The sequence below is a fragment of the Bos indicus genome, chromosome 24 (genome assembly GCF_029378745.1).
Source record: "Bos indicus isolate NIAB-ARS_2022 breed Sahiwal x Tharparkar chromosome 24, NIAB-ARS_B.indTharparkar_mat_pri_1.0, whole genome shotgun sequence".
NCBI lineage: Eukaryota > Metazoa > Chordata > Mammalia > Artiodactyla > Bovidae > Bos > Bos indicus.
Window position 1 is genome coordinate 33,239,861 of NC_091783.1, and position 23,616 is coordinate 33,263,476.

At 42.5% G+C, this 23,616-nt stretch overlaps 1 protein-coding gene across 6 annotated transcripts in view; it reads right to left on the reverse strand.

Annotated features, from left to right (window-relative positions):
• LAMA3 (laminin subunit alpha 3) overlaps positions 1-23,616 on the reverse strand; it is a 249,672-nt gene that overhangs the window by 176,926 nt on the left and 49,130 nt on the right. For 3 of the 6 annotated variants that reach the window (XM_070778824.1, XM_070778825.1, XM_070778826.1), the window contains exons 3-9: positions 20,427-20,544; positions 19,323-19,441; positions 17,627-17,797; positions 13,117-13,208; positions 8,226-8,341; positions 4,293-4,411; positions 184-274 (exon numbers count right to left, since the gene is read on the reverse strand). In XM_070778824.1, coding sequence (XP_070634925.1) covers positions 184-274; positions 4,293-4,411; positions 8,226-8,341; positions 13,117-13,208; positions 17,627-17,797; positions 19,323-19,441; positions 20,427-20,544 — 826 coding nt within the window. Of the gene's footprint in view, positions 1-183; positions 275-4,292; positions 4,412-8,225; positions 8,342-13,116; positions 13,209-13,437; positions 13,844-17,626; positions 17,798-19,322; positions 19,442-20,426; positions 20,545-23,616 lie in introns of those variants that run through there. The other 3 variants (XM_070778827.1, XM_070778829.1, XM_070778828.1) reach the window with 3 other exon arrangements.

The window sequence follows — 23,616 nt, forward strand, 5'->3', positions numbered from 1 at the left end:
CTCCTGGAGTTCACCCAGACTCACGTCCATCGAGTCAGTGATGCCATCCAGCCATCTCATCCTCTGTCGTCCTCTTCTCCTCCTGCCCCCAATCCCTCCCAGCATCAGAGTCTTTTACAATAAGTCAACTCTTCGCATGAGGTGGCCAAAGTCTAAGACACACCAAATTGGAATGAAACTTACGAATGCAGCCATCGGGGGCATGGACCGGAATGCCATAAGGGCGGTAATAGCCCTTAGCACACTTCTCACAGTTTACACCCGCTGTGTTATGCTAGAAAGAAACAAAAGGAACTTAGAGGGAAGAATACAGGAGAAGCCCTTATTTTGTGCTATTCATCCTGAGAAATAATTCTGTCATACACAACTGTAATGTTAAAATCACTGAAGAAAAAAAAAAGCACAGATCTTGACCTTGAGTCTCCAAGATTTATCATAGGACACTGGCTTGAACTTGGCTCTGGAATTTTTTCCCATTGGAAGAGGAAATGAGACCACGAACTGAACAGGCCAAGTTTTCCTCGCTACCTCTTACTGAAGCACCTGATATCTGAGTGAGCAAAAACTCCAGATGGCCACTCTTCCAAGCTTCATTTGACAGTGATGAATGGATAATAGATCACCTTTAGGTTTAACCCTGGGAATAAAGGGCCACGTGTGTATTTTTATCTTCTTCAGTTTTGAAAGAAACTGCACCTACAACTCCTCTCGTCATTTCAAAATTTTATCTTTGCTTTACTCTAAAACCATTTCCCAAACATTTCTGCTATGAGAATGGAAAATGTAGGCATGTGTCTCACACAGAGAGCTCATTTTAAAGTACAATACAAGGCAGCCTTTTACATTTCACAGCTAATCCTTGTAATTGCCAGAAAATCAAATTACCCAACATGCACCATCAATTTCCAAGAACTATAAAGGATGGATCTAGGTCAATTCTGCCCCCCTCTCCCAATTTGGAAACAATCAGAAGGACAATATTCTTTCGTTAATGAAAGGAAAGGCAATAGGAAATTAAAAAACAAAAACAAATATAACGCTGATTCAAAAGGAGTCTGCATAGAACACAGAGAAAACAAGGACGCTTTCTGGATCCTCTCCCCTTCAACATGATTTTATTAATTACAGACTTTTATTTACTACCACTTCTTGTCCTGTGGGCTAAAATCTGAATTCACTTTAACACTGAGGTCAAAACCACATTGGCCACGTCTTTGACTTCATTTACATGCATAAACATCTTGGACAAATAGGAAACAGCTGTGGTCCACCCTCTCTTCCAGCAAATGCCAATGACCCCTCAACTCCATTATTGGCCACTATGGCTTCTGACAGAGCACATCAGGTTGAACTTGGGTCCCAGTTTTTTTCTGATGACTGATGACGCTAAGCCCTTTGTATGCTTATTGGCCACTCATATACCCAGTTTTATGAAGTGTTTATTGTATGCTTGTTGACCATTCATACATCCACTTTCTGTGAAGTGGATATTCAAACCATTTGCAATTGTATTAGGTTATTTGTCTTTTTATTACTGAGTTGTGGGAGTTCTTTATACATCCTGGATACCAACCAATCGTCAGATTGATGTTTTGGGAATATTTTCTCCCCATTCATGGCTTGCCTATTCATTTTCTGCAGTGCCTTTTGTGAGCAGAAGTTTTTCATTTTGATGAAGTCTAATTTGTCTATTTTTCATAGTTATTGTTTTCGGTGACCTAAGGAAACTTTGCTCATCCTCTGAATCATAAGGATTATCTCCTATATTTTTCTCTAAAGCTTAAAGTTTTAACTTTATTTTGGGTCTGATCCACATCAATTTAGTTTTTTATGTATGTTTGAGATGAATGGTCAAAGTTAACTTTTCCCCATATAAAATTCAGTTACTCCAGAACCATTTGTTGAAAGGACTTTCTCTTCTCTCTCCACCTCCTGCCATTAGATTGCCTCGGTACTTTTATCAAAAATAAAATGTCCACTGTGGACATAAAATGATCCAAGTCTGGGTCTGCTTCTGTGCTTCCTGTTGTGCAATGCTGATCTGTTCTTCCAGCCTTATGTCAGTAGCAGTGTTTCGATTACTGTAGCTCTACAGTTAATCTTGAAGTATGATAAGTTCTTCAATTTTATTTCGTTTCTTCAAGACAACTTTGAATATGCTAGGTCATTTATATAACCATATAAATTTTAATCCACATGTCAACGTCTTTATAAAAAATAAAAAAGAACTTCCATTATCTCTGTACAGCAATTTGGGGAAAACTGACATCTTAATACTACTGAGTCTTCTAATCCATAAATACGTTACATTTTTCTATTTTATTTAGTTTTTTCTAGATATCTCTCAGCAAAGCTTTTTAGCTTTAACAGAGAGGTCTTACATGTCTTTCGCTAAATTTGTTCCTAAGCATTTTATGTTTTATATACTATTTTTCATCAAATTTTAACTTCATTTTCCTAGTGTTTGCTACTAGTATATATAAATACAACTAGTTTTTCTATATTATCATTGTACCCTACAATATTACTGAATTCGCTTATTAGTTCTGGTAATTGTCTTGTATACTCCTTAGGCCTTTTTACATAAACAATAATGTCATCTCCAAACAGAAACAGTTCTACTAGTTCTACTTCTTCCTTTCTGACCTTAATACTTTTTTTCCCCTTGTCTATGCAATGGTTGCGTCCTCCAGGACACTGTAACAAGAATCCTTTCTTGTTCTCAGTCTTTAGAAGGAAAGAGTTCAGTACTTCATCACTAACATGACGTCCATTATAGGGTTTTCATAAATATCCTTCATCAAAGTTCAGTCCAGTGTACCTGCAGCTTTTATGTGCACGCAAATCACCTGAAGGTCCTGTGATACATAGCTTTAACAAGATCCTGGGGTCTTTCACTTAGTCACAAAACCCACGCAAATCACCTGAAGGTCCTGTGATACATAGCTTTAACAAGATCCTGGGGTCTTTCACTTAGTCACAAAACCCACGCAAATCACCTGAAGGTCCTGTGATACATAGCTTTAACAAGATCCTGGGGTCTTTCACTTAGTCACAAAACCCACGCAAATCACCTGAAGGTCCTGTGATACATAGCTTTAACAAGATCCTGGGGTCTTTCACTTAGTCACAAAACCTAATGATTCATAACAAACCTATGGTGCATATTTACTTGTATTTAATTAACTGTGATGACAGATGATATAAAATGTGTGGAGAGGGAGACATGCAGAGAGTGGTGGGTCTCTCTGAGGGTGTGTATCCCTGGTTCCATACAAATAGGCACCTCATGTACAGTGCCTCTTTAATGGCAACATTAACAAAATATCATTCTAAAAGCAAACAAGACAGAATATAGACTAAATTCATGAACATTTTACACAATTTTTAATGAATATCTTGAGGCAGATATACATATACCCTCCTCTGCTATATACACCTCTTAGCTAAATTCCAGTCAACCCAATCATTCTACAGAAGGGATGAAGAATCAGTTCTTCTTTGGTTTCAATGTCAATGGCAGACATCATTGACTGATCGTGACATACTTCCTCCAGACTCAGAATTCATTTGAAAACGGGATTTAAAGTCAACATGGAAACTATATGAATTTATCCTATCTTAAAGCCTTTCTACTATAACATGGATAGCAGTCAAGATGAGAGGAATTCTCCCCTCCAATCAGGCAAAGACCCAAAAATCTAATCAACAGAGTTTGGGCAAATATACCTCAGTCCATTTTCCCTACAATCTCTAAATTACATCCAGCTAAGCAGGCTTTCTATGTACAAAAGTGGAGAAGGGTGTCAGAAAATCCTTTCAATTGCATATTACTTTCTTCACATCATTTTATTTATTTTTATTTTTAAAATTTCTTATAAATGTCCTTAAAAATATTTTTATATATTATTTATTTATTTATTTTTGGCTATGCTGGGTCTCTGTTGCTGCATGGGCTTTCTTCTAGTTGCAGTAAGCCAGAGCTACACTCCCGTTGTGGTGTGCAGGCTTCTCACTGCAGGGGCTTCTCTTGTGGAGTATGGACTCTAGGGCACACGAGCATCAGTAGTTGCAACTCCCAGGCTCTACAGCACAGGCTCTACAGTTGTGGTACACAGGCTTAATTGCTCTGTGGCATATGCATTATCTTTCCGGACTAGGGATCAAACCCATGTCTCCTGCACTGGTAGGCGGATTCTTTACCACTGAGCCACCAGGGAAGCTGGTGATATTGTTTTAGAGTAGGGCTTCCTGAATGTTCATTTCCTAGGCTGACTTAAATAGTGCCTTACCTGACAGTTAATGCAGACCCCTCCACCTGCATAGAGGCCTTGGATATTCAAGCTTGCCTGCTGCCTCTCAACATCCGGATCATAGTAACAGTCAGTGGAGTGTCCATGGCAGTTGCATGCTGAGGAAAGAGCATTCTAAGTTAGTACTGCATCGTGACTATGAGACCCTCAGTAAATCCCCGCACCCCCTACCCCTAGAGGATTACTGCTCACTGAACTACAAGAAAGTCCATTCTGGAACACCATGGATACCCTCAGTGGAAAATTCTAGAGACTTTTACACAAAGATCAGCCTATAACCATATGCAATTTATACCTTCTTTTGATATTAATTGGGAGAAAGTTTCTCTTTTCAAAAAAATAAGATATGTAATTACAACAAATTAAGATAAATCAACATGCCAAGGAGATCAAACCAGTCAATCCTAAAGGAAATCAACCCTGAATATTCATTGGAAGGACTGGTGCTGAAGCTGAAGCTCCAATACTCTGGCTACCTGATGCAAAGAGCCGATTCACTGGAAAAGACCCTGATGCTGGGAAAGATCGAAGGCAGGCGGAGAAGGGGATGACAGAGGAGATGGTTGGATGGCATTACCGACTCAATGACACGAGTTTGAGCAAACTCTGGGAGACAGTGAAGGACAGGGAAGCCTGGCATGCTGCAGCTCATGGGGTCACAAAGGCTGAACACCAACAACAACCTGCCAATTAAGCTGCACAAAGTGAATATTACTACTGCTCCTACTGCCAAGAATAACTGAGCTCCCGGTACACTACGGAAAGCATTACATGCATTACCTTATTTTATATGCATAATAACTTTCTAGGGGAGGTATGATGATGTCCATAGCCCAGATGGGGACGCTGAGGCTTAGAGAGGTTAAGGGAAGTGTTCACTCACAGAGTTCACAAGTCAGACAAGCAGAATCCTGACTTGTCTTTCTGTGACTCCAAAACCTATTCTCTCAGTCAACATTCTAAGCCTTTCATCTCAGCTTTATCTGTAATAGTGATCAAATGGAAGTAATCTTGACATCTAACCATAGGGAAATGGCTAAGCAAACAACAGTATATTTGCTTGACTGAGTTCTATGAAGTCAAGCACTGCTCAGGTTTTGTTTGTAATAGAGCATGGTGCCCTGCACACAGTAAGGACTCAACAAAACAAACACTTTTTAGATACACTTGAATCAAGAATGACTATACCATGAGCCATCAAAAAGGATGTCAAAGAGTTTTTAATGATATGGGAAAATATTTTTAAATACTAAGTGAAAAAGATCCAGATATCCAAAAAAATAATAAAGCTGAGAATACCAAGTATTGGCAACCAAGTATTGGCAGGGATGTGGGGATAGAAGTACCTCTAAAAAAAAAAAAAATCCAGATATAAAATTATATAAAATAATATACTCTTGAGCATTTAATGTATGAAAAAACACTAGAATACCTGACAAAATATTAATAGTGGATCTCTTAGGGTAATAAAAGTATTAATGATTTTACTTTAAGAAATAATTTCCAAATTATTTACAATTAACATATGATACTTATAAAATTAGAAAACAGAGTTTAAACCCATTTAGGATTTTCATCATTGCCAAGATGAAAAAGATTTAACACAAGTAAAATTCTTCTTGTTTCTTAGGTAGAATCCATATTCACTACATTCTACCTAGATCAAATTTTCTATCTTTCCAGGAATTTGTATATTTTAATCAAGTTCTCAGATAAATCTATTAGGGAAGAAGATTGAGTTAGAATTCCAAATTAACCTGTTTTTTTAAGTCTCTACTGAATATGTTACAGCACTGCTTCTGTTTTATGTTTTGGTTTTTTTGGCCCTGAGGAATGTGGATCTTAGCTCCCCAACCAGGAATCCAACTCACAGCCCCCTGCATTGGAAGGTGAAATTTTAACCACTGGACCATCAGGCAAGTCCCCAGTTAATCCTGTTTTTAAGAGCTTGAACATTTTCTTATTTTCATTTCCTCAATGGTGCCATGATTTTTTTAGGCATTTCTATTTACTACATCAGTTATTTCTTCAGAAGTCTTTATTTTGAATTGCAGTAACTCACATGGAGTTTAGACAGCATCTAACAAATATCTTACTAGGTCTGATTTCCACATGCAGCCTGTAATTTTTAACCATTTTGGCAAAAAAAGTGTAAGAAAGTTAAAAACTTATGAAAGGAAATTATTTAAAAGTCATCACACATGTTGGAGTAAGCATGTGACCGAGGAGTTCCATCAGTCTGGAAAACAAATCATATGACCAATGTTGGAGTTTATGTGATAACATTTACTCAATCAAACTATTTTAAACCAGCATCTGAAAGTGTTGGAAGAAACAACCCCTGATTATTACGTTTCCCTCTTTTTGGCCCTATTATCTAGGGATAAGAAGTAGGGGATTCAATGAAAAGGAACCCGTTAGCTTGACTATCAAGTGAGAATGGCCATCTAGGTAACACCCTGGACCTAGAGATCACCTGAGCATTCACCCAGACAGCATCCATACCTTCCAACAAGGCTAGGATCTCTCAAAGCTCGCTTGGAACTTCTCACCAGAAATGGATTCTAAGTAATTCTGCTAGTTACAGAAATCACAGTCTTATTTCTTAACAGTTATAAGAATTTTTTGGCCAAAATGCTTTCTTACCCATCTAGTTAAAACAACAACAAAAAAGTGAAAATGTCAGTCACTCAGTCGTGTCCAACTCTTTGAGAGCCCATGGACTATAGCCCACCAGGCTCCTCTGTCCATGGAATTCTCCAGGCAAGAATACTGGATTGGGTTCCCATTTCCTTCTCCAGGGGATCTTCCTGAATCAGGGATCAAACCTGGGTCTCCTGCATTGCAGGCAGATTCTTTACTGTCTGAGCCACCATGGAAGCCCAACAAACCTGGATCCAAGCACCTTTTGGTCATTTCATAAAAGCAAATTCATCTGCAAATGCTAAGAATATTCAGGAAAAAATAAGCCACAATCTCCAAAGTCAATAACGACAAGTTAAAAAACGTTTCTAGCAAATGGAATAAATATGTGAATTTCTAAGAAGATGGGTTTAAAAGAAAATCTTTAGTTGGCTGTCATAGGGCTTGTTTGCTAAAATAACACTTTTTTTTTTTTTTGGTTTATATTGTGCCCATAATTAAAAGCAGCCTCTCGCCTTTCTTCCTTCATTCTCTGGTCCCCTCCACCCTACATCCCCCTCAGTCCTATTCCCTCGGTGCTTCCAGTTCTCTGTTTAGACATCAATCTCACCACCTTCTCTGGATGTCTGTCCTCAGAAAAAAACTCAGGATTCCAATCCAGTATCACATCCTAAGAAACTGTAAGGGTTTTAAATTTAATAATGACTACATCGCATTTTAGATTGCTAAAGAGAGGCCAATTGTCAAAGCACTCTGCCCAATCTTTGCACACAGTGAATGTTTAATATATATATTAATGGTCATTATTGCTGCTATTTTTGTTCACATATTTCTATCTGAATTTAGAGTGGGGCACTTCTACCTCCAGTCGGTGAGTTACTCGTTGGGATGGATAGTTCTGACTCTAGAGACTGACATGATCCTGCCCTGTTCACGAGCACAGGAAAAACACTGCCCTCAGTCCTTAGGCAGGCTTCCCAGGGGCACTAGAGGTAAAGAACCCGCCTGCCAGTGCAGGAGACATGAGACGTGGGTTTGATCCCTGGGTTGGGAAGATTCCCTGGAGGAGGGCATGGCAACCCACTCCAATATTCTTGCCTGGGAAATCCCATGAACAGAGAAGCCTGGCAGGCTACAGTCCATAAGGTCACGCAGAGTCGGACACAACTGAAGCAACTGAGCACACATGCATTCAGTCCTCAGGCAGAAATGAGGGAGGGGGCTCATGGGCGGGGCCTTACGTCCCAGGGTCCCTCCTCCAGGGCTCACCTTCACACTCATTGCTCTGCTTCCCCGTGGCAGGCCGCCAGCGCCTCTGATTGTACCCCATGCAACAGCGATCACACGTGTCCCCGCAAGTATTGTGCTGGCATTCACACCGAAACCTGGGCATATAACAAAGCAGATCTATTACTGAAAAGTTGTTTTTTTTAAACTGAAGATCAGCTGCTCCCGTGTGAAAAACTGAGTCATCATGGTCACCTATGGTACCACTGCGTGACTATGAGAACAAAGCACTCTGCGTATGTTATTTCAAGTCCCTCCATCCTGCTTATTAACTCCACTTTACATGTGGTGACACTAAGATCCAGAGATATTTAAATATTTGCCAAAACTCAGGAGATGGTCAACAGAGAGCCAGATTTCAAACTGAAGTTTGTCTGATTCCAAACTCCCAGATCTTCTCTACCACCTTATATAACGATAAATCGACACAGGAGCAAGTGCTGAGGGTACTGAGGTGTGCGGAGTATCAACATCTTCACAAAAATCTAGAGTCACCTGTGAGATGGGTCAGATTTCTTACTTTCAGCCTGGTGTCTGGCCAGAGGTACAAAGAATCCAAGAGACAGTCACTCACAGCATCTCAGAGGACCCTGCTTGAAGGGTCCAGCTCCAAAAAGCAGCTCCATCACCGGGCCAAAGCTCGGATTACTCAGCAAGGCAATGGGGTAAACACAAAAAATCTACTTTCAAAGAACTACTTTGAAACTTAACTATCGCTAAGTCGTGTCTGACTCTGTGACTCCATAGACTGCAGCATTCCAGGGTTTTCTGTACTCCACTATCTCCTGGAGTTTGCTCAAATTCACGTCCATTGAGTCGCTGATGCCATCCAACCATCTCACCCTCTGTCACCCTCTTCTTCTCGTGCCCTCAATCTTTCCCAGCATCAGGGTATTTTCCAGTGACTCAGCTCTTCGCATCAGGTGGCCAAACTACTGGAGCTTCAGTTTCAGCATCAGTCCTTCTGAAGGAGGAAACAGACGGAACAGGCTCCATCTTGAAAGCAGGACTCCACCTTGGGTCAGACTGTGGACTTTGAGCTATATGCCCAGTATCTGTGGAAATGACGTACCAATTGGAAAACCAGACCCCTCCGGATGGAAGAGCACCAGGGCTCATACCTAGACACTCCATCGCCTAAAAGAATACCCTAATTATCTGTGTAACTGAATAGAATCATAAATTCTATTAAGCTTATTGGGGTATGACCACAGGCATACTGATAGTTGTCCACTGTTAACTACCTAGGCTTAAGGCATACAAATCATGGGTTTAAGGCATATGAATCATGGCTTTAAGGCAAACAAATCATGGGTTAACTTTGATTGTATCTTTCCTTTGTTCAGACTAGTTTCAGAGAATCTGGGGAGGTGGGTTTGAGCACATACACTTAGGGTATATAAGGTTTCACAGAAACTGGTTGGGGTCCTTGGCTAAGAGGAGACTCTGCCTTGGGCCCCCCGGTGTAATAAACTGCACTCCACTATCTGCATTGTCCTTCTGAGTGAGTTTGTTTCCCAGAACTTGTGCCTACAATACTTTCAATGAATATTCAGGGTTGAATTGACTGGTTTGCTTCTCCTTGCAGTCCAAGGGACTCTCAAGAGTCTTCTCCAGCACCACAATTTGAAAGCATCAGTTCTTTGGTGCTCAGACTTCTTTATGACACAACTTTCACATTCATCCATGATTACTGGAAAAACCATAGCTTTGACTATACGAAAGTTTGTTGGCAAAGGGATGTGTTGTCTGCTTTTTTTTTTAATGACTCTGCTTTTTCATATGCTGTCTAGGTTTGTCATAGCTTTTCCACTATAGACGTACCTTAAAATGTTTCTAGGCTTAAATGAAATAACTATAGTCATGGCACTGAATTAGAACTCCAAGCTCTGAGCTTCCATTCATCTGTGCTTGAAAGAGGATTCAAAACAGAGTCTAAGAAAACTCTTGGCTGTGCCCATGGGGATCCCATTAATCCTTCCCAGGGGAGATGGGAAGGTTACTCTCCTAAGAAAAGGCATCATCCCTCTCCCAACTCAGCTGCCTGTTAAAGCAGATGGACACAGATTTAACTGGCAGCACAGAACAGCTGGAGTTCAAATGGGTTTTGGTCAGAGATGCACTTTCAGCTCATTGCCAATGAGGTATTTGCTTAAGCTGGACTGAACAAATATTTAGGGAAAACTGCTTAAAGAACATACAGTCTTATTATTCTTTTTTTGTTTGTTTGTTTCTTTTTCTGGTATTGTGGAGTCCAACTACTCTCTTTTTAAAAAAAAAATATTTATTTTTGGCAGCAGTGGGTCTTCATTGCCGTGTGCAGGCTTTTCTCTAGTGCTGGCGAGCGGGGCCTACTCTCCATTGCAGTGCTCAGGCTTCTCATTGCAGTGGCTTCTCTTGTTGAAGCTCCCAGGCTCTAGAGTGCAGGCTCAGCAGCCAAGATGCACCGGCTTAGTTGCTCCTTGGCACACGGAATCTTCCCTGACCAGGGATCAAACTTGTGTCCCCTGCATTGGCAGGCGGATTCTTTACCATTGGACGACCAGCAAAGTGCCCAACTACTCTTATAGGGAGATCCATATTGAGTACAGAAAAAGAAAAGAGAGCGGGAAACCTTTCTGAATCATATTGCCACCCCCAAATAACTGCTTTTGCTGATGCTCTCTCAGCCCAGGCTGATGACTGGTGTAGAAAATTTATCCCTGTGCCTGTTGGAAGGATGTTACTGAATATGTTGTTGACTGGAGAATCCTCTTCGTGACCATTCCATCCACCTCCAGGTAGACGTCTCATCTGGCCCCGGTGTCAACATTCACCTTCTCCTATACAACTGATCCTTTTTAGATTACGATCATAGTGAAATATGAAACTGAGTAGGGTTCCCTTTTTGAGTTGACTGCTAGGAAGCTCAGAATTAAACCCATGACCCTTCCACGTTTCTGGACATCAAAGTCAGCCTTGTACCCACGCTTGATTAAAGTCCTCTTTTGCCTTGCCACAGGTTCTACTTGATTGCTGATTGCCCAGCCGTGGCTCCCTCCGTTAGGTCATTGAATCACCTTGAACATAAGACTTTTTTTCTATTCATAGAGGCCTCCGTGAATCACCTGTGCAGGTCAGCCTGTTGGGCAGAAGCCAACCAGCAGATGGGGAGGCAAGGCAGTTGTGCTAATGTAGACCAGTGGCACTCAGCCTTTCACTGAGGGATGGAGAGATATTTTGTGACACACGCCGGGAGCAATTCAACGCTGAGTACAGAACCCCCGCAGGTCTGCCAAGACCACAGAGCCAGCAGCTCTTCCAAACGGGAAGCTCAGCCTCTCTCCAATGACTTCTCCTCCTCTCCTCTCCCACAGGGCACCACTTTATCTCAGGCTCAGAGACCTACAGTGAACTCTTTTCTCCTTTTCTTCCAACTCCGGACTTCTCTGACTCGGCTTCTAGTGCCTGAGGGCCCAACTGTTCAGGAGGTTACATGGCAGGCATATTTAATCATTAATAAGCAAGCCCTTACTGATTAAGGACTGGTCGGTTGATAGATTCACAGTGCTATCTCAGAGAGTACCACCTGATCCCTGAAAGGGGGCTGACAGCATTAGAGATTGTTTCAAGTTGGGCAGAGGGCATCACCAACTTACCATGTACACTGGTAGCTGGCACCTCTGCCCAAACCTGTAGCTAGGCCTTAGCATTGTGTAGCCATGCACAAACTTGAACTTGACTAACAGTAAAATGTATCCCTGGTAAATGCTGCTACGGGGAACTTAACACTTTAAAACACTGAGAGACAAACATTACTATATCTAGCATCTGGTCATTTCCGGCCCTTCAGAGTATCCTTCTAGAAGTGATAATGTGAATGCATACAATTGCAGAGAGACACAGGTTCGATCTCTTGGTTGGGAAGATCCCCTGGAGGAGGAAATGGCAACCCACTCCAGGCTTCTTGCCTGAAAAATCCCATGGACAGAGGAGCTGGGTGGGCTACAGTCCATGGGGTCACAAAGAGTTGGACACGACTGAGCACACCTGGCCACACTTACATACATACTGCAGAGCAGCACGCACAACGCAACATACATACAACTGCAGAACACAATATTAGAGATACACGCATCTTGTTATATGTGAAATACACCCAGAGTTACACTGACGTTCATAGCAGAATTATTCACGACAGATAAAAGGTGGCAGTGACCTGTGTCCATCAACAGATGAACGGGTAAGCAAAAGGCAGTGTATACATAACGAAATACTATTCAGTCTTAACAAGGAAGGAAATTCTGACACATGCTATGAGGACATCATACTATGTGAAATAAACCAGTCACAAAAAGACAATATTGTGTCTTCTTTGAGACACTCAGAGTAGACAAATTCATAGAGACAGGAAGTAGAATGGCGTTGCCAGGGGCCGTGAGAGGAGAGAATGCAGAGGTGTGTAGTGTGTAAAGAGCCTCAGTTCTGCAAGGTGAAAAGAGCTCTGGAGGTTGGCTGCACAACTACGAATGCGTTGAACACCAGTGAACTTAAACCCCCCCCCCCACTTAAGGACGGTCAAGATGGTAAACTTTCCATGTATTGTACCACAGTTTCAAAGATGAAAAAGGATTTGAAAACATACACCAGGGATGCCAAACATTTCTCCCACCAATTGTACTCAATTGTCTGTGGCTGCCTGGGGCACCGTCTGGAGCGGGGGTGGGAAAGGGGGTGTTGGGATGGAGGAGAGGAGACACACACATCATCTTCGTGTTGAGGTTGAAACATTCCTATTGAGGGAAGGAACTTAGAAGTATGTAATAGGATGCCAACACCACTGAAACAATTAGACATTCATAGAAAGCTAAAAAAATCTATACAAGGTACTCACAGTTTTTCCGGATTGTTTGCATTGCACACTTCAGCATGGCCGTTGCAAACACACTGCCCACCGATGCTGATATCCTTTATGCTGTAATAATACTATAGAGCAGAAAACACAACATGTCAGTTTTACTAAGCCCTGACATAGACTTTACTAATCTTTAACGCACACCTGTACTGACCCTCTTCCCTTCCATCCTGTCTCCTAAGCCTCCCTCAGCACAAAAGGGAGCCACATTTGGATGTAACTTTTCTTACAAAAAAATACATTCCCCAATCAAATGTAATAGCACCCTGCTGAATCTGTCCATTTAAAAAAATAAAATACCCCGGCGGTCCAGTGCTTAAGACTCCGTGCAGCCAATCAGGGGACGTGGGTTCAATCCCTGGTCGCGGAACTAAGATCTCACATGCCATGTGGTCAAAAGACAAATAAAAATAGATAAATAAAATGGTACAGCTGTCATGACTAATGAACTATACTTGTTACATTATAAAAAGTAATTGGGACTTCCCTGGCAGTCCAGTGGTTCAGACTCCGCCTTCCAATGGTTCAATCCCAGGTTGGGGAACTAAGATCCCATGTGCCACATGGTCAAAAGACAAAAAAATTAAATGAAAAAAATGGTATAGTTGTCGTGACTAATGATCAAAACTTGTTACATTATTAAAAAAATAATTGGGACTTCCCTGGTGGTCCAGTGGTTAAGTCGTCACCTTCCAATGCAGGGGGCACAGGTTTGATCCCTGATTGGGGAGCTAAGATTCCACATGCTTCACCACCGAAAAGCCAAAACATAAAACAGAAACAATACTGTAACAAATTTAGTAAAGACTTTAAAAATAGTCCACATTAAAAAAAAAAAAACCTTTAAAAATAAAACTAAACTTTAAAAAGTTTTTAATTAAATGCTTTAAATGCATGAAGAGAAATTACCTTGGAAAAGAAGCACACCCTATAGCCTTTGGGAAAGGGATTGCCTGCTTCCTAGCTTCTCTCTTTTTTTAATATAAAGCTGAGTCCCATATAGTGCACAATATACTTGCACATTATCTATTTACCAAAAACATAATTTTGTATCAAACATCTGCCACCAACTGTATGCAGGTTCCAGGAAAGGAGAACAATATTCATCAAGATGGATTAGATACAGCGCTGAGACTGGCAAGGCCCACCAGCAGCTGTGGACGTCCGCTTGCCTACGGCAGGGTGAATAAAGCCACAGGTGGAGGTTCAAGCTCCAAAAGGCCAGATAGCTACAGACCCAGCTGAGGCTCATCCCCTAAACCAGTCCAGCCATGTGGGTGGCCATCTCACGGACAGGGCATATCTCCAGCATGGTGGGGGTCTCTCCACTTGTGACAATGGGTGGCACCAACTGCCAGCTCCCTTCCTTCCCTTGGCTGAAGATGCACAGGATTCAGTAAGGAATTCAGGGGTCGGGGGTATAAATAATCTTTCTCACTGAGGTGATGTCACCAGCGAGGATATCTGTTAGGAAGTCTTTGAACTCACAAGGACAAGAGGGGCTTTGTATCTGTTGGCTGTCGCTGAGGTTAGTCATCCTAAACCTCCCCACTCACTCCAAGCTGGGGCTCTGTTCCCACCTCCTCACTAAAAGCTGTGAGGTGTCTTAGCTTCCTGGCCATGTCTTACTTAATCTGAAGACATTAACAGCCCCTCTTGTCAATACAGATAAATGCAGCATTGGCGAGCTTTCTGAGACAAGTGCACACTCAGAAGCTTTCACCACAGAAGTTTCTCTCTGCACATGGGTTAGGGCAGCAGTGGCAAGAGGGAAGCCCGCCATCTGCCTTCACTCAGCTGCATACGTGATGCGTGTAACAGGACAGCTGGTGTTCTGGGCTCCTCGACTTAAAGAACAACCTAGACTGGGGGAGGGGGTTATATACACGGTACGCACCATAAGAAATTACTTGTAGGTTCATTTGTACCATTCTTCTAGGTTCCACATACATGTGTTAATATACAATATTTGTTTTTCTCTTTCTGACTTACTTCACCCTGTATGACAAAGTCTAGACCCACCCACGTCTCTACAAATGACCCAGTTTTGTTCCTTTTAATGGCTGAGTAATACTCCATTGTATACATGTACCACATCTTCTTTATCCATTCATCTGCCCGTGGACTTTTGGAATAGAGACTCCAACGTGGACACAGTGTGGCAACGGGAGGGTGGGAAGAATTTGGAGAGTAGGACTGACATATATACACTGCTGCTGTTAAGTCGAGTCAGTTGTGTCCGACTCTGTGCGACCCCATAGACGGCAGCCCACCAGGCTCCCCCATTCCTGGGATTCTCCAGGCAAGAACACTGGAGTGGGTTGCCATTTCCTTCTCCAATGCATGAAAGTGAAAAGTGAAAGTGAAGTCGCTCAGTCATGTCCGACCCTCAGCAACCCCTCAGCCGCCCACCAGGCTCCTCTGTCCATGGGATTTTCCAGGCAAGAGTACTGGAGTGGGGTGCCATCGCCTTCTCCGGATATATACACTACCAGGTGTAAAACAGATAGGTAGTGGGAAGCTGCTGTATACTAGGGAACTCAACTTAGAGCCCTGTGATGACCTAGAGGGGTGGGATGGGGGGTGGGAGGGAGGTCCCAGAGGAAGGGGATATATGTATACATACAGCTGATTCACTTCATTGTACAGCAGAAACCAAGACAACACGGTAAACCAATTACACTCCAATTAAAAATTACTTAATAGAGAAGACTACATTCATCTAAGTGAAAAGAAATCTACATACATAGGAGTATCCTTACAACCCTCAAAAAGACAAAAAAAAAAAAATGTGCTGAGGACATCTGTGGTGAGGCTCCAAATGTAGAGGAATGGAAACACTCTGGCTACAGTTGATCAGAAAGGCCCGGATTCCCTTGTAAATTCCACCCTCGGATCCAGTTGTAGTTCCCACATACAGCAGCTCAGAGACAGCTAAGGGGGCTGAAATTGTAGCAAACAGGCCACCCACACTCCAGAGGACTAGCCTTTTCGGAAAACTCAAAACGGTAGCGAAATTTGAGTTTTCTCTCTCCCTTCCTTTCCCAGCTCTCTGACTTACCTACATAAGAAGCCGGACTCTATAAAATAGAGCTGGCATCTTCCATTCACCCTCCCAAGTCCAGCATGCACCCCTCTCCATTCTGCCCTTTGCTCAGGGGCTGAACTTTACGGGATGATAAGGGTCTCTTTTCCTTCGGCCTCCTGCTAGATTTGACCACTGGGAGGCCCGGGGAGGGGATCAGAGGACGGGAGGAGAATGAACTAGGGGTATTGATTCTGCTGATACCTTCTGTGCCCAGGAGTCAGGGGACTCTCCTGACACTGAGAGTGAGGGATGGCCACCTAACACTGGCAGAAAGTACTGATGTTCACCAATGCCTGTACCCCTTGCTTTTCTCTACTGCATTACCCAGCCTCCTGCATGTCCAAGGGTCCCACAACCAGTTCCTGCCAATGGCAGTGAGCTGTGTGGTTAGGAGACTCACCCTCCCTATGCTCTCTCTCTTTTCCCTCATCAGCTGACCAGATGCAGGGAATGCAAGGACCACCTGGGGTCTGACATCCTAGGATGGCTGTGGCTCTTCATAGAAACTGACCCCATATCAGACCGTGACATGAGCAAAAACTAAACCTTTATTGTATTCATTTCTGGCACTTGGGGACTATTTGTTGTAACAGCAGACTAATACCAGGATGGCTGTCATCTTTGCCTTTCATCTTCTTTGAATATGATGATTTGTCTTTAACAGCCAAACTTCTAAACTGCATCTCATATTTCAGACAAGAACAACTCCTACGCCTCTGACACTACTGGCTGTAAAGTTTACTTAAAAGCACAGATGTAGAGAACAAACACACGAACATCCAAGGGGGAAGGGGAGGTGGGATGAATCGGGAGATTGGGATTGACATATACATACAACTAGGTAACTATGAGCGGAGAAGGCAATGGCACCCCACTCCAGTACTCTTGCCTGGAAAATCCCACGGACAGAGGAGCCTGGTAGGCTGCAGTCCATGGGGTCGCTAAGAGTCCAGCACGACTGAGCGACTTCACTTTCACTTCTCACTTTCATGCATTGGAGAAGGCAATGGCAACCCACTCCAGTATTCTTGCCTGGAGAATCCCAGGGACGGGGGAGCCTGGTGGGCTGCCGTCGGTGGGGTCGCACAGAGTCGGACACGACTGAAGTGACTTAGCAGCAGCAGCAGCAGCAGGTAACTATGAGAACTACTGTAGCACGCAGGGAACATGACTCAATGCTCTGTGATGACCTAAATAGGAAGGAAATCTAAAAAGCAGGGGATTATGTACATATAAAACTGATCCACTTGGCTGCACAGCAGAAACTAACACAACATTCTAAAGCAACTAAACTCCAATTTGAAAAAAAAAAAAAAAAACGGCTTACTTGAAAGAGTTGGAGGCAATGAATTCAACAAAGTACCAAAAGCTGCTGTCCTGGCGCTGAAGAGCACTACTCACCCGCCGGGTGACGGTTGGATCTCTCTGCGCTTTGGAGATGAGGTGTCCAAGAAGGGTGTTGGTTCGGAGAAAACGCAGGCGGATGTTTGTGGCCTTGGTGAATTCCCTCAGGGCGTGGGAGAAAGTAAAGTTTTTTGCACCTGGTCGACCATTTATCAGGGACACCACAACCTAAAAGGCCCACCACACACACACATAGAGAAAAAAAGTCCTTTTAGCAAAGGCTTCCCAGGTGGCGCTAGTGGTAAAGAACCTGCCTGCCAATGCAGGAGATGTAAGAGATGCAGGTTCAATCCCTGGGTCGGGAAGATCCCCTGGAGGAGGGCATGGCAACCCTCTCTAGTATTCTTGCCTAGAGAATCCCAGGGACAGAGGAGCCTGGCGGGCTACAGTCCACCAAGAGTCAGACCTGACTAAAGTGATTTAGCACACACACAACTAAAGCTCCAAAACTCTTGGTTTCTTTGAGTCATTTGATGTTTCAAAGCCTGGGCTCTTGGGTTCTGTAAATCATTTCCTTTCACAAACCCTTTGCTGTATCCATGTTGTGGAGCTATAAACACTATGAGATGTTGGAAGTATAATGTTTAAATCTATGAAAATAAGGAAACAATTTTTGTCAAGCTGCATCAAAGAAAGGAAGCTAAAAACCTAAATGAGGTTGAAAAAAGGAAGTCTCTGGATATAAACAGTGAATGGGGACAAAGAAATCTATTCAAAACCCAGGTTTTGCTTTTATTTTTTTTTATCTTTAAATTTATTTATGTATGACTGCACTGCTTCTTTGTTGCTGCCCATGGGCTTTCTCTAGTTGCGGTGAGCGGGGGCTGTTCTCTAGCTGTGGTGGGAGGGCTTCTCGACGCAGTGGCTTCTCTTGTTGCAATGCACATGCTCTGCAGTGTGGGCTCAGGAGTTGCAGCACACAGGCTTAGTTGGCCTGGGGCATGTGAAATCTTCCCAGACCAGAGATCACACCCATGTCCCCTGCATTGGCAAGTGAATTCTTTACCACTGGACCACCCAAGTTTTGTTTTAAAGCTTGAGGAGATGAAATCCAAGTCTCATTTATTAAGACATGAACCACTGACCCATCACTGGAAGATACTGTATACAGCTGCTCAAGAAAGATCTCCCTACCTAAGGAGAATGAGACTGACACCCTTTAAAGCCACTCACTTGAAACTCCATGGAATTCTCTGATGCCCACCACGCTATTTTCTCATCTTCCCTAACAATAGCCTGGCTGACTTCACAAGGAACACATGCAACCCTCCCCGACAAATGACACCGATCCTGCCAAAAAGGATCAGGGTTAGCTCTGCCACCACCCCTTCATCCCCCTACTCCTATGGGAGACAAGGTGTTTGTGAAGCAGTGGGAGGGGTCTTCACCACAATCACCAGTGATCCACTTTTTAAATATTCCAACAGAAAAGAGAATCTAAGACCTATAGGCCTTGGAGTCAGAATCCGGACTTCCCAAGAAAAATCAAAGACCTCAAATAGAATTTCCAATGTCAATTATAGTTCAATTAAAAAAAAAAAGAATTTCCAGCAACTCAGTCTGGGCATCTTAAACCTGGTTTCTTTCCATCTGTTAAATTTCCTTGAAAATGCAAGTTTCACAATTATAAAAAATGTGCATCTTCATGTTCATATTTAAGTCTTATCTCTCAAGGCCTCCCAAAGCTACTTACCTCACCATTTTCCAATGGCACAATCCGGGAATATTCCGTAGTACAAAGTACATCATCATCTCGGGTGATAGCCCTGTTTGCTTCCTGCCCAAACTGTTCCAAACAGTCTACTTTAGAATCTAGGAAGGAAACGTTAATATTGTACAATAAAATATTGTCCTCTTTTAAATTTCTTAAATCTTATGTTTCTTTAAGAAAATACACAAAAAGGGAAAGACCAGAGAAGCATTTAAGATATTTAGATGGAATCTTAGAATAAAATTCTTAATTCATGAAAGAAAAACCAAGCCATTTCAGGCCACTTAAATATTGGCCACTGAAAGCCCTGTTGCGACTTTCAACAGGAATAGTCTGAAGATTTCATTCTAAATCTTCACTCTTCCTTAGACAAGTTTACCCTCTAAGGAGCATTCCTGGAAAACCTAATGCCTTTATAGCAAGATTCCGGTCCACTTCAATTCATCACAGGGTTCAGACACTCAGACATTCTTCATTAGTGAAGATGACAAGGTCAAGGTAAGTAACGTGAAAAGGCAGGATCCATAAAGATGGAACTTACTTCATAGTTCTACATAAAAGGAAATGGAATGAAGCTCTGGCCCAGTTACAGATACACTGCATACATGCATGCTAAGTCACTTCAGTAGTGCCCCAAGTCTTTGCAACCCCATGGACTGCAGCCCATCAGGCTCCTCTGTCCATGGGATTCTTCAGGCAAGAATACTGGAGTGGGTTACCATGCCCTCCTCCAGGGGATCTCCCTGACCCAGGGATCAAACCTGCATGTCTTATGTCTCCTGCATTGGCAGGCAAGTCCTCTACCACAAGCGCCACCTGGGAAGCCCTACAGATACACTGCTTCGCCCTGAATAGTAGCAAGAACCATTATCGTAAGAGGTATTTCAACCCCAGTTATACATGTGTATCCCTGGTACTCACGCACACATGCCTGAGAAACGGATGTTCAGAGGGTAAGCTAGAAAGTTAAAACAGACCAGCCCCTGATGCACCACACTGAAAGGGTAACTTTCTAGTTAAACCTACAGTCTTGATCTGCTGTAAATAATTCAAACCCCTCATAACATGGTGGGTAAGACTACTTACGAGCAAAATATTGCCAAGGTGAGTAGGTGCTTCCAAAGTCAACAGATCTTTCCAAGACCCAAAGATCAGGGCGAGGAGAATTTGCAAATTTGATTAAAACATAGGCCACCTGGAAAAGCTGATAGAGCAAAAGATAAACAGTTATTCAACTCACTTTGTCTATTCAAACCCTCCACCATCTCTATGGGATGGTGGTTCCCAAGCTGGCACATCTAGCTACACCCCTCCCAAGATCCAGGCCCTGTTTCTAACTGCTGACTGGACCTCTCCAGCTTAACATTTTCACACCCCAAGTCATCATTTTTCTTCCTCCACTGAATCTAGACATTAATCTTTGCCACATCTTAATCATTATACCCTTGAATTTCAACCAGCCTGCAAGGCATCTTCACGTCTGTACATTCAGAGATGTCTGATGTCCAACAACAGTCATCATGTGCTAAGCTCTTCCAAGACCTGGAAAAGACAGTACAGCCCTAAGCATCTCCCAGGAGTGACATGGCCCTGGTCCAGGTCTTGGAGAGCTCATGGCTGCAGGATGAGACCTGAGCAGCTGCATGTAGAGAGGAGCATCTCCGACTCCTGTGTCATCTCCACTCATCACCTCTTCTGATTTCTCTCCCCCTCATTGATTTTCTTGCTCATCCTCATCACTCTTGGCTCGCGGCCAGGACAGTGCCAATGTATGAAAGAGATGAAGTGCAGCACAGGTCCAGATTCTTTAGCCTCCCATCCTGGAACCCCAGCATGCCTCGGTGATGGACCCCAGGAGTCCTTGCAGGCTACTCCTGCCCCTGCCCTCAAAACTCATCTGGCTTGCCTGCGAACCCTGAGAATCTATGTGTTTATCAAAGAGCCTAGGATGACAAGGAACACAGGTGTTAAACAAATATGCTAACATGTTAATGAGTGAGGATTATCCCCACCCCCCATACTCCCCAACCCCAGGGGACAGATTCAACAGTGACTTTGAGAACAGAACTCTGCCAGCCCTATTTGATAAAGTAAATTTATTTAGCAGGCCAATGGACCTTCCAGAATCAGGCAAATTGATGAGGACATAAATGCAAAAAGGCTTGAAGTGCAAGAGAACAGGAAGGATTTGGGCTTACATTAAAAAAAAAAAAAAAAGCCTAATAATCTCCATATATTAGTCCTTTGATGCATATGAATTTATTATTTTGGTATAGCTGCATCTTAATAGAGGCATGACCATGGACAAGATTATCACTATTTAGCCTTGCTTTTCTCGTCTCCTAAACAATTCCAGTTTTCTCACGGGTTCCTGCTGGGAGTGAATAGCACTCAGCACTGTGGCTTTCTGGAGTGGGCTTCCACAACTATCAGTAGAATGGACCATGAAACTGGACCACTAGTTTTCAAGTCCTAACTTCACCACTGATTAACTTTGGGACCTTGAGCAGAGGAAAAAAAAAAAGAGGACTCTGCCACCTTATAAACTGGCCCAGTAGAGCCATTTCGATAATGAGTTCAACTAGTTAGAGAGGGAGGCAGTACTCAGACCCTGTGGGACCCTTTGACTCCTTAGGGGGTGGGAAAAACCAAGGGATTTCATTTTTATATTGTTCACATACAATAGTATGGTAGGTGTCATTTTTTTTTAAGTCTCAGAACTAGTAGCTAATTGTAAATGTTCTAAACTCAATGTCAAAGCCAAAATTTCTAGGATGATGATTCTCAAATTTTAGTCTCAGAACACCTTAACATTTTTAAAATTATTGAGGACTTCAAAAAGCTTTTCTTTAAGTGGGCTATGACTGTTAATTAATAAGGACCGTATTAAAAATTAAAGCTGATAAAAATTCAAAATATTTTTATTATGCATTTAAAATAATAAACCATTGCATGTTAACATAAATACCATATATTATGAAAAATACCATATATTTTTAAAAGCATAAAAAAGTATAGTGAAAACAGTGGCTTTAATTTACATCCTTAAGATCTTTTTGAATGTCTGCCTTCATAGAAGACAGCTGGATTCTCATACTTGTAATATGTTTTGGTTGAAGTACTGGAAGAAAATTTGGCCTCACATAAATCCATAATAGGAAAAAGGACCTCCTAGCTTGGGGACCTTCCTGAAAGGTCTCAAGAACCACACTTTGACTCCTGTGTCATCTCCACTCTTGGTCACAGACTATCCTTCACTCTAAGATGTCCGATTTCTTCCTTCTCTGTGGAAGGAAGAACTGTCATACCAATTACAGAAATCCTAAGTTCAGTTGGTTTAGTCCCAAACACTTGTTCTTTGATCTTGGAAAATCTGCTTCATGGGTTCAGATTAACATTTTCAGATTGTCTACCCATCCTTGGAAAAAATGATCCAGTCGCATGGAGAAAAACTAATTCAGAATGGTAAGGTACTCTAAAAACCATAAAGCAATCCCTAAAGATAGGAGAAATAAATCCCAGAAGACATGCACCATTATTACATATTGAAGGAATTCATAGGAAATCTGTGAACTCCCAGTTTGAAGAATCAGAACAGATATATTTCCCTTAAAAACGACACATCTTGGGACTTCCCTGGTGGTCCAGTGGTTAGGACTCTGTGCTGCCAGTGCAGGGGGTGGGGGTTTGATCCCTGGTCTGAGAACTAAGATCCCACATGCCATGCAGCACAACCCAACCAAAAGAGTGGCACATCTCTTAGATCACATCAAGAGAAGACTGCTTTTAGATATGTGAGAAAGAGAGAATACAAATGAAACATTTCAGGATAGAATAATAATTTAAACATTCTTAATCTCTTCCATGAAAATACTATAATCATAGCATGCCCCCAAGACCCTATTTATTCAATAGTGTATGATTTAATGGTTACTGGTGACTGCAGCCATGAAATTAGAAGGCGCTTACTCCTTGGAAGGAAAGTTATGACCAACCTAGATAGCATATTCAAAAGCAGAGACATTACTTTGCCAACAAAGGTTCGTCTAGTAAGGCTATGGTTTTTCCAGTGGTCATGTATGGATGTGAGAGTTGGACTGTGAAGAAGGCTGAGCGCCGAAGAATTGATGCTTTTGAACTGTGGTGTTGGAGAAGACTCTTGAGAGTCCCTTGGACTGCAAGGAGATCCAACCAGTCCATTCTGAAGGAGATCAGCCCTGGGATTTCTTTGGAAGGAATGATGCTAAAGCTGAAACTCCAGTACTTTGGCCACCTC